This window comes from Cryptomeria japonica, chromosome 4, assembly GCF_030272615.1.
Source record: "Cryptomeria japonica chromosome 4, Sugi_1.0, whole genome shotgun sequence".
NCBI classification, from domain to species: domain Eukaryota; kingdom Viridiplantae; phylum Streptophyta; class Pinopsida; order Cupressales; family Cupressaceae; genus Cryptomeria; species Cryptomeria japonica.
In genome coordinates this window covers 452,075,235-452,087,257 of record NC_081408.1, presented here as the reverse complement: position 1 = coordinate 452,087,257, position 12,023 = coordinate 452,075,235, and the positions used below count along the sequence as shown (strand labels likewise).

General features: G+C 34.7%; 1 protein-coding gene across 1 annotated transcript in view; it reads right to left on the bottom strand.

The window, feature by feature from the left end:
- Positions 1-1,223: 1,223 nt before the first annotated feature.
- Positions 1,224-12,023, bottom strand: part of LOC131077390 (glutaredoxin) — a 29,088-nt gene continuing 18,288 nt past the window's right edge. Inside the window, exons 3-4 of the mRNA XM_058014884.2 lie at positions 10,396-10,494; positions 1,224-1,614 (exon numbers count right to left, since the gene is read on the bottom strand). Coding sequence (XP_057870867.1) covers positions 1,550-1,614; positions 10,396-10,494 — 164 coding nt within the window. The 3' untranslated portion in view covers positions 1,224-1,549. The remainder of the gene's footprint in view (positions 1,615-10,395; positions 10,495-12,023) is intronic.

The window sequence follows — 12,023 nt, the reverse complement described above, 5'->3', positions numbered from 1 at the left end:
GGTTCCAAGTTCATCTTTGGAACAAGTTGAGTCTTACTATGAACTTGGTAGACAAGTTGTTGCAAACCTTTGTTGATGACCACACAAATGTGGGCAAAAGATGTTGCAAGTTTAAAAGGAAAATGTTGTGCTTGAGAATCCTTCAGATGACTTTTCCCTTATATGAGCAAAGTTGTTCATTCTCATCCATCACCCCTTCTGAGGCCTTGAATGATGTTTGGCTTCAAACCACCTTGACTGTCTTGGCTTTGTGATTGGTTTTGGGTTCATTCCTTAACCTCCTTTCAATTCCATCCTTAGAGCTCAAAAGCATTTTTTGTTTGTTTTTGTTGGCTTCTATCTTTCCTCTTGTGAGATACATGTTCTTTATCACTTTGACTATTATTTTTCAGCTCTTAGCTCCAACTTTTTTTTGTACTTAAGTCTAAGCCCTTTAATCCCTACCTAATCAAAACTATATATATATTTTTCTCTTAAATTTAAAAGTAATATTACTCTCATATTTTTATACATAAATAATATTAGTTTAAATCTACATTGGTAATGTATATAATAATAGTTCCTTCATTATTATGAAAGTAATATTTCATCCTGTGTAGGTTGAGAAACATACTTTGAAATTCAACTTCAAGGAAAGGAAAGCCGCAAGTTACTGTTAAATTTCATAAGTTTTCACATATACAAAGCTTAGTTAAATTTTGTTGGTTACTATTTACAAAATTGTTTAGTGCGAGGACAATCTAATTTTCTAAAAATGGTTACAAAAAAATAGCGAAATGGCAGATATCTTGTAAACATTTCATGCATACTTTAAACTTTGTTGGTTACCGTTTAGAAATTGATTCAAAAAGTCGTCGTAATTCTTCTATGATTTTCATGCTCACCAATACAAGCAGGTGAAATCTAATTTTTTATAATGATTTTTTTATAAGGCTAACAATGAAATGACCTCATAAAATTTTCTTGCTTGCCAAAAACATATGGAAGAAATGGGTTGATGGATACAGATTATTTGGGGTAAAGTAGCAGACTTTCTTGTTTCATATATGATACATTTTTTCACCCAACAGATTATGGTTGCCAATACAAGCGAGAGAGATAGATTTGATTGGATATGGATTCATTGGGGGTGCAGTAGCACATAATTTTTTATTAATTTTTACAACACAACAGACTCTATCACAGATCTAATAAACATTTTCTCATATCAGCCACAGAAAGAATTAATTAAGATTGAATCCTGGCATTAATCTCAAATACAATCATACAGTGTCTTAAATATGCAGCACAATATGCTGTCTATAATGAGTATGTATATGTATATACTATTTTATAGAGGAATTCTCGTCATGTTAAAAGTCAAAACCAACAAAATACTTTTTAGAGAGTTTATTAAAATTAAAACCTGGCATAAATCTCGAGTACAACCATATAATGTTTTAAATATGCAGCACAGTCTTACTGTGTACAATAAGCATGTCTAGATATCCATTGTTCTGTAAACGAATTTCCTTTATTTGTTGTCATATTAATACTAACCAAATAGTTCTCAAAGAGCACCAGCTTCTGACAAGAGTGGCACAAGCTGTCCATTCTTATGCTTTGCAACAGTATCTACACATAGAAAAATAGAGTTAAAGGTCTTCGAGTAATGCAATATGTCTATAGAACAGCCAAAAACAGAGTTCAAAAGGCTAACAAGCATTAAAATATATATTGTTCATATTTTGCACTCCAGGAAATCGACATCATTAGAATAAGTTGGTCTTGGTATGAGGATGAGTATGGGTTTTGGATTCCCGGTACACTGGTATGGCATTTTTTTTCTTTGGGTGGCGTTATAGGTTTGTATATATGTATGTGTATATAATACTATATATAATGCAATCTTTGTCTATTGTGAGGAGCAGCTAAAAACAGAGTTCAAAAGGCTAAGAAACATTATCTACACATAGAAAAATAGAGTTAAAGGTCTTCGAGTAATGCAATATGTCTATAGAACAGCCAAAAACAGAGTTCAAAAGGCTAACAAGCATTAAAATATATATTGTTCATATTTTGCACTCCAGGAAATCGACATCATTAGAATAAGTTGGTCTTGGTATGAGGATGAGTATGGGTTTTGGATTCCCGGTACACTGGTATGGCATTTTTTTTCTTTGGGTGGCGTTATAGGTTTGTATATATGTATGTGTATATAATACTATATATAATGCAATCTTTGTCTATTGTGAGGAGCAGCTAAAAACAGAGTTCAAAAGGCTAAGAAACATTATAATATACGTTGTTCATATTTTGTACTCCTCGAAATCGACCTCACAATAAGTCAGTCCGAGTAAGGGGATGGATTTGGGGTTCAGATACACCGATATGGCATTTTTTTTCCCTTGGGTACAATTATGGATTTGGGTATGGGTATGGACTCATATATATATATGAACTCAAAATTGCTGATAAATGAAATATTTATAAATGTCATAATTTGCAAAGATGAAAACACTTGTAAATTCACAATATGATAATTCAATGATTTGTCAAATGCCAATACAAAAGTGAAAGTTACAATCAAATATTCAATAGTTTTCGTATTGCTCTTCATCGAGAGCATCAAAGTTAGCATTTAGTTCAGTTTCATTTGAACCACAATTAACCGCAATGCCACTCCCACTAGCCATGCCATATGCAAAAGCTACCTCATCTAAAGAGAATTTGGCAAGTAGTGCAACTATGATGTTTAAATTAACACATTCAAAAGTCAGATCCCAATTCCTCATCAACCCGCCATTGTATTCAGGTCTCTTATGTGAAAAAGAAACAAGTTGGGGTGTGAAAAAAGAAACAAGTTGGAGCGCAGCGCACAGAGACCAACTTTGTAATGCCCCCTTCTTCATCCTAGGTATTTGGAGAGGACCCTTTAGCCTATTTCATTTCGGTAGGCTATTTTGAGGTTTATGAAGGGAATAATTTAATTATTTAAACAAGTGTCTTAAATTAATGTTTTACTGGCAACTTGCATTTAATTAAATGTGTTATTACATTGCATATTTTATTTTTATAAGGTGACTTTAGCTAGGGCCATAATGTAAAATAATATAAAGTAGCTTTTAAGGAGCTAAAAAAATTATTATTTAAAAAGTGATTTTAAATATCACTTTTGGAGACTCATTTCATTCATTCTGCATATATGATGTTCTCTTGAAACGCCAATTGTGGAGGTTGAACAGGCTTGCTCAACAACAATCTTAGAACAAAAACCCTGAGGCAAAAATTGGTTTCGGATGTGAAAGATCTTCCCCAGCCTATACGCCGTGATACATTCAGAATCAGTTTGTGTTGAATGTTTGAGGAGTACTAGACAAAGCTGAATTGATACGTTTCTTTCAGGTTTGCAGAGTTTGCAATTTATAAATTCATTGGGATATGCAGAGAAATAATAAATTTTAAGAGTTTGAATTATTTCTCTGGCAGATTATTTTATTTGAGTCTCCTACTAGACTCAATCGCCTCTTTTGCCAAAACTTAAGTGACATCAATTCACACATTAGAGGCCATTCTAGTTGGATATCATGATCCAATATACTGGCACACAAAAAAATGGAATAATATTGGTTGCGCAACCCGATACTTGGTAAGGGAAGTCGTGGCCATGAAATATTAATCCGGCAGGGTTTGCATACATTAGACTTGGTAAGAAGGATGGAAGAGGTATAAAAAGCCGTGGGACCTAGTTTGGTCACTAGACCCACCAAATATTAGGTGTGGAAGATATTAAGAATATTACCAGCTGCATTTTTTTATTAAGTCATTAAGAGAGAAGGAACAAAAGAACTTTGGAAGCATGAAAATTTGGGACTCTCTTAAATATGGGAGCAAAAATCCAATATTAAGTATCATCACATGAGAAGGAATTTTCTCAACAAGATAAATGAAAGGGCTTCAAAACTAAGTGGATGTTTTAACTTTTAACCAATAGAAAGGCAAATCATCGCAACATAAATGCCATAAGAGGACAAATGTAAACAAGAATTGAAGCAATGGTTTACACAAAAAAAGAAACACAAAATTTATATTGAATGTTTTGCCATTGTCTATGGCAAGTGACAATATAGACAATATCAAGGAAGCCAGCATTGGCATAGTGCGAACCTTGCCACCAAAGTTCAAACCCCATTGGGGTGCTATTGCTGAGTGTTTATTTTGGGGTTGAGGTCCCCCATTTGTGACCTCGTCAGTTCATAGCTCCAAGTCAAAAACCTTTGCCCCTCTCGACAATAAAAAAAGGTGACAACATCAAGAAGAACCATTAAAATATTGTAATGAACGACATAAATATATTTATTTAAACCTACAGAGATCACACAAAATTAATATATGGGATGGAACAATACAGAAAATATTTAACACCAAGTTATGTGAAAATTAGCTACATCTTACCCTTGTTGATATTTTGACATTCTGTGTAATGTTGAATTAACGGTCACTTAGATGGCAAAATTAATAAACTCTACAAATTATTCAAGTCTTAATACTCTGATGAGTGCTTCTGCCTTAGCTGCTCATTAATAAGTCAACATGGCATCACATGCGTCTCATCTTCAACTTGCCCATGTTTGTTGAACATATATGTTCTTCCCTTTTGATTCGTTTCTCTATTTCTAATGTAAAATGATGAGAACTTAATATTAATTGATTGACTATATGCTTTTTATGCATTGAGAATCTCTTTAAAATTACTTTGTTTTCTATAGGTGATTAATGGATTAATCTCACATAGATTGAATCTCAACTGCTAACATGATACTGCAAAAGCTTTAGTACTGTTTTTCAATACCTTGTCCCAAACAGTTGATGGCTCTTCAGGCAATCTATCTCTTCAACTCCACATTTTTTAATCTATTCAACCCATCTCGGTGCCAACCCTTCTCTTTAGTTGAAAGCATTGCTTAGCACAGTAATCTGTCGACAATTCTGAGCCTTAATTCTAACTTACCAGTACAGCCCTGCAGACTTGTCAGTTCAGTTCTGATCCATCCTAGATCTGGATCTGGGTTCGGTTCTGGCAAGGGTACAGACAGGGTTCACAAATATCCCTGGGGTTTGTCCAGTACAAACACGGCAAACCTGTGACAAATTTCCCCACTTTTTTCTACTGTTACAACAAATCCAACTGATTTCTAATATTTTTTCTATGATTTTAACTGTTTCCTGCATTCAAATTTGAGTTTAATATTGTATGTTCTTGTTTGCTAGCAGTCAAGTCTAGAGATTGACCGGGACAAGATCCAAAGATTGACCACGGCAGGATCCAGAGATTGGCCAAGGCGGTAGAGTTGGTAACAACCCACGACCAAGCATATTCTACTTGAGCTACATAGCCTCCTGGGGCACAACAATAATCTTCTGAAATTGAGGGCATTCCCATTCTGTCGGTATTGACACGGGCTGACAAGCAAGACCAAAAGAATAGGACCTTACATAGATACTCTGAATGGTTCTAGATCAGGGCACCAACAGCTAACTTGAATTGCAAGAACCATTGCATTGAGAATGATTAGGGAGAACGCATGCACTACACATATCCCTACAGGGTCATTCTGTATTCTACTACTCTACCAATAATATATATATTTTATAGTAATTATTCTTATATTGTATTTAATGGTCCTTTAGTCGTTTAGGTAGTTTCTATTTTTGTTAGTTTGTTTCTGTTTTAGAAACTTCTGTTTGTAAATCTCTATTTAAGAAGTTTAATCTCCTTTGCAATTTATAAATTTACCATTACGTGGTATCAGAGCCCAGTTAAATTTTTTGGCGCTAATTTTTAAAAAAATTGTAATTTTCCTAAAAGAATTTTCAAAAAATTCTTTTATAAGTGTTTTTGCTCAATTTAATATATATATATTATATATATATCGAGGGTTCTTTTACAGAAGCTTTTTTATTCGAAGTTTTTGCTGAAGGTTGGGTGTGTTTTTTGTGAGAAACGTGTGGATATGTTTCTGCCTGCACAGAGGGTTTTTCTGCAAAATCGCATGACGCGTTTTTCTTCTGGTGGCTGTGTTTCTGAAAATCGTGGGAGGAATTAATCATCTGAAGAATCGCGGTTTTGTTAAGAATCATGGGCGTCTTTGCAAATTGTGTTGGGTTCACGTGAAGGATTTGCAACGAATGTGTCTCATTTGTGTGGATTTAACAACATAAAAATCATACCAGAATTTGTCCGCAACAGGTCAAAGTTACTCTGCTCACGGCCTCAGGTTTCTCCTGCATGCCAGGGTTCCTATTCTATGTGCGAAGGTTTTTCGGTTTTTGTTCTGCGCAAGAGGGTTTTATCGGTTCCTGTTCCTTTTTCTGTTGTGTGACTTCCATGATTTCTTTGCATCTTTTTCCAGCTCGCAACTAGGCCTCGTTTTTCCACCTCTACTACACGCAGTCTGGGCGTATTTCTGTGGATGGTTTTCTGGCTGTTTTCTACAGGGGATTTGGTACTCTCTGCGACATGTCTGGTGATTTCTTCCAGGTCATGTTTGCCTTTTGCAAAGTTTTTTTGGCACAATGAACTAGGGTTTGTTTTTACCACGTGATGACAAGGTGTTCAACCGCATGAAGATTTTTTGGCAATGGCTTTCGAGTGCAGCAACCAGGAAGGGTTTCAGTCTAGTATTTTCAGGTTTTTTTATTTTTTCCAAAAAAAAAACCATGGTGAGTTTTTCATTTTTTGCACGATTTTTTCAAATAAAAATCATGGGTTTTCTGTTTTTCACGACTAGGGTTTCAGCATGCAAATATTTTCTATTTTTTGTACCGTGCTAAGGGCTTCTAGCCATGTCTCTATTGCCGCACGAAGTCAGTTGTTATTCTTCTGTTGCATGAAGTATGTTGTTCTGCAACATCTAGGGATTAATGCCAGCAGAGTTTGACGATTTTTCCACAAAATCGTGGTTTCTTGCAACTTATTTTGGGTCACACCTAGGGTTTCTAGGGCGATCAATGTTCTTCTACAAAAAGTTTTTCACAATTTTTTTACAAAATTGTGGTCTCACTTTTTTTTTGCCAATTTTTTATCAACAAAATCAAAGTTTTTTGAGAAGATGATCTGGATATCAGAAGGGATAGCTTTGTTACCCAACATCATGTTGAAAGGATTGTGGTTAACTTGGTCATATCTAGAAGTTTTGCCCAATAGACTCATGTCAGAGCATTATGAGAATAAGGGAGCAGCCTTCTATGCTTCCATGGCCAAATGACCTGCAGATTATGTCAAGTATTCTGTCGGGTAGTTAGTAGAACGACCATTAAGGAAAGGTATTAAAGTAATTGTTCTTATATTGTACTTAATGGTCATTTAGTCATTTAGGTAGTTTCTATTTTTGTTAGTTTGTTTCTATTTTAGAAACTCCTGTTTGTAATTTATCAATTTACCATTACAATACATATATATATACACAGAGAGAGAGAGAGAGAGAGAGAGAGAGAGAGAATTAAACGGAATTATAAACTTAAATACATTTGATAGTATGATACTTCATCATTGATCAACGCCAATGCCAATGCCAATGCCAAATGCCGAAATGGTAGTGATAAAGATAAATGTTAAATGCCAATCGATAGTTAAATATTTAATATTTATCTTTATCAGTTGGCATTTAATAGTGATAATTTTAGTTGTCCAAGTTCTTGATTTTGGTCTCTACTCCCAGAACCCCTCATTGCAATCAAATTTCTTATTATGACATGAGGTCCCAATAACTAGTGGGGGTTTGGGAGTGGAGACACTAATGGATTTGAGGGGCACCAATGATAAGCAACACAAAGTGTTAGGTGTGAGAAAATCTTGATGATAGAAGGGGTACAAGGGAACTTTCGTTCCCCCACAGGTAAAATGTGGGGGTTTAGTGACTATGCTCCCAAATAAATATTAGAGAAAATGAGAAGAGAGATTGAAGAGAGCAAAAAGATCTTTGTATTGGGTGAAATGATGCTTTTAGAGTTTTTGGATGCAATAAAAGAGTCAAAAGGTGTCTTTTTTTGTTACTTTTAGTCACTCAGCACCTCTGGGTACTCTAGGTACACCTGGGTATGTACCCAAGAGAAGTGTGGGAGGCCTTAAGGGTGTACCCAGTAATTTAGATTATATTAATACATTCTATATTCCTTATTATATTTACATAAATGGATATCAGATATATTTTTTATGTTACTAATATATATGAAATTTCATAAATATCATGTTTTTAATGCTGATATTTATACTTATTATTTATTAAAATATAATCTTATAGAAACATATCTCATATATATATATATATATATATATATGAGATATGTTTTTGTATGGATGAACCCAAAACAAACCCAGCCTGATTTTTTTATGTCACCAAATCTACGAAGCAAACCCTAACCAATGCTAGGAATGTTAACTTAAAATATGTTAGAAATAAAATCAATGTTTAAGACTAAACATTTGAGCTAATAGTTATCTCATTTGTCAAAGGCTAACTACTTATTTAATACTTATTGATAGTGAGCTTTGAAAAATAAAGCTTTTCTTGTAAATCTAATGCATGGTAGTTTCTCCTTGCTATTGTTTTACTTTGAACCCTAATCATTCATTCGGTATAAGATTCTCGTCTACTAGCATTGCTGTGCCTGCCTCTACCACAGGTACTAAGTGTTTGGCTTCTTCTCCAGGTTGGGGGCATTGATGTTGCTCCTGAATCTCTTTCTTCTCTAGAGGCATGGGATAGGACAGAGATAGCCATTTATAGTGGCATCAGTAGTGTAGTTATAGGTATTACACCTGGCAAGCCACCTCCCAAGATTTCTTTTTCTTTTTCTATGAGTTTAGGTGCAGTAGCTTCTAGGTTAGAGGGTGCAGTTTTTAAGAATAAAAAATTGTGAGCTGAAACTAAGGTAAAGTTAATTTTGTTCCCTATTTTAGTTTTTGGGGAACAAGTATTAGGAGATGAGTTCTTCTCAAAATGTGGTTTGGTCTGCCATTTTTATCACCCATGGCCCAGTGTTTCTGATATGCACAAATGGTCGTCAAGCTCAGCAAACATACATGGAAATCCATCTTGAAAATTACCCATGTGGTCAGGGTTTTTTTATTGCAATGTTTGAAATACCCAAACATAGAGACTTTATTCTTGATGATTGGATTTGGGCATGGAGGAAGCATTTGCTCCTCGTGAGGCCATAGTTCCCAAATTTCAATTCTTTAATGGAATCTCTTAATGTCATGCCAATTTGAATTAGGCTTCCTAACCTCCCTCTTCGATTTTGGATTCATTCTTGTCTTGTAGCACTTGGTAACTCCTTGGGAAGGTTACCATCTACAAATTTTGCCCATATTTGATTAAGCTAGATGTTTTGAAAGATCTCCCACCAGATATTGTGGTAAAAGTTGCAAATTGATCTGGAAGCAGCTTTTAAATTATGAGAGACTCCCATGCCATTGCCACAAGTGCTTTGCAACAAGACATGCTGCCGCTGACTGTTCTAGCCTTAACCATAAATCTGCCAAACAAGCTTCATGATGAAAGAAGCTCTTTCCCACCATTTTCATGTCATGAATGCTTCAAAGGAGGCTCTATCCCTTCAAAGACCCCACAATTATCTCTGATGTTTTAAAGCCTCGTTAGGGAGATCCTTTAATTCCTTCTTTGTCTTCTAAGAAGTCTTAGGAGAAGGCTTCTTTGATGGATGTTGTTTCTGCACATGCAGCACCATCCCTGGCAATCCTTCTTTCTCTTCTAAGAGGTTAAATTTGAAAGCTCCATTGGAAGATAAAGTTTTTCCTTAAATCCCCTTTAGAATATAGGGTGGAGGCAACAATTAAGCCTCCAATAGATTCTGTAGAGGCTCTCGTTCATTTAAATAAGGAATGTACTCCATGTGAGGAGAAACCTCTTATGTCAATGGAGCAGCATGATTTGGAATTTCCAGGAGGTGTGGATTGGACTATGGTTTCCAATCAAAATCCAGTGGAAACAACAAAAATTACCTCTAATGTGCTTAGATGTTGTAGTAAGAGTTCAAAAGGCTTGCTGTGATAGATCTTATCCAGCTTTAAGTTTTATCGTCATTTCACAGGAGAGAGCCCCAATAGAACCCTCACTAATATATCTAAAACAAAAAATCAAGCTTTAGTTTAGTACATTTTGGAGGCTTTACAATTCTCTTTCCAAAAGTTGCACATGTGCAATTATATTAGACACATCCCTACAAGAAATCTTACACACAGCAATAAAGTGACATGAAAAAAAATTCAGCCATCAAAGGAAAGAAAGATATGAAATTGAATAAAAATAATTGAAATGAAACTTCATATCAATGTAAATTATATACTATAAACCAAACAATTGTTGAGATACGTTTCTTTGAATTACTAACCATCACAGCCACCAATGTGTGTGCCTCCAATGAATACATTTGGGACAGTACGTTGTCCTGTCCATTCTTTCAAAGCTGCCTGTACATCTGGTCCATCACCTGTATGAGTGAAATCCATAAAACAGTGGCATACAATCAAACATGTATCACCAGAGCTCAAGAGAAATTATTTAACAGAGATCTACAAGAATACATTCAATGAGTTTTAATATTTTAAAATGGAAATACTTCAACACATTCACAAGTAGCTAGATCAATGGCAGCAAAACAAGGTTTAAATTACAAAGCATTGCCAACACTGAAAACAATTTATTACAATGTTAAGATTCCAAAAGTCATGCAAGTTGCAATATGAAAAAACACATTATGTAACCAATCAATGCCACACTTCCACTAAATGGAGATATTCTTTTATTATAACCATCAACTATAGAAACAATGACAACATTACTATGGAAACACATGGATCTCCAATGAAATTTGCAAACAATTTTCAAAATAAGTATAACAATCAATTTTGCTCACCCTAAAACCCAAAGCTAACAGAATCTATCCAATATGTCTGTTAGATAAAACTCAAAATTAAAAAAACATATTGAATGGAAATTAATCCTAATGTAAGACGCTCGTACTAATCTAAAATCCCTTTTTATATTACCTTAATTAATAAAATCAACATCTTACTAATCTACTCATCACAAAACAAGCGCTCACACAATACACAAAATGTAAGTGGGTATTTCAAGCCTCAAAAGTTCTGTTCAACTTCTTATGGCTCTCTGCAGTGAACTCTTCTCATGATCTTGTTTCCCTGGCTTTTAATAATCTTAAAATGTCATTGCAAGTTGATTCCATGACATTCAAGGCACTTACCCCGCTTATAGAGCAAGGTAATAGATGCTAAACACCAATTTCATTACCTCATGGGTGCTGCTCAGATCAGTGAGGATCAAAACATTCTTCTATTCACCTTTCTATTTACCATCATGACCAGTATTGACTGAAACATCCTTCTCCTTACTTATTCTCTTTACCATCAATGGTTGGTTCAACTGATTCCTACCATGGAAGCAAGGGAAACAAATAATCTCTCTTTTCATTCTTGGTTTTTCTCCTCAATTTTTTACTTCATCTTCATGATTTTTCTAAATTACTTCCTCATGGTCTTCATGTGAACACTATACCATGTACTTGTGTACCTGAGACCAAACCTATTTGCAGGCGAGAAAAGCTGTTTTGAGTGTTAATCATCAACCTTAGCAGTGTCCTCTATCTTCCTTCTGACTGTCAAGCAGTAGAAATAAGAGATGTATTACATTTTACATTGTCTTTTATCCATTGTTTCTGATGGACTGTTCTTAGAGAGCAGCTTTCTCAAGAGGTGACTCTTAACAACCTCTACATATGTTTTGCATGGAATTGCACTGATCTCTAAATGGCATGGATATTTTATTGCACGATTCACCAATATGAATCTTACATTCATTACTTTGTTATTCCCTATTTCCATGCTACAATTGAGTAACATAGAATGCTTAAAGTATGAGCTTCTTATGCTTTATGACAGATTCATAAACATCACACTGAAAACTAATGAGAGAAATTTAATTTCATATTATCCATATCCA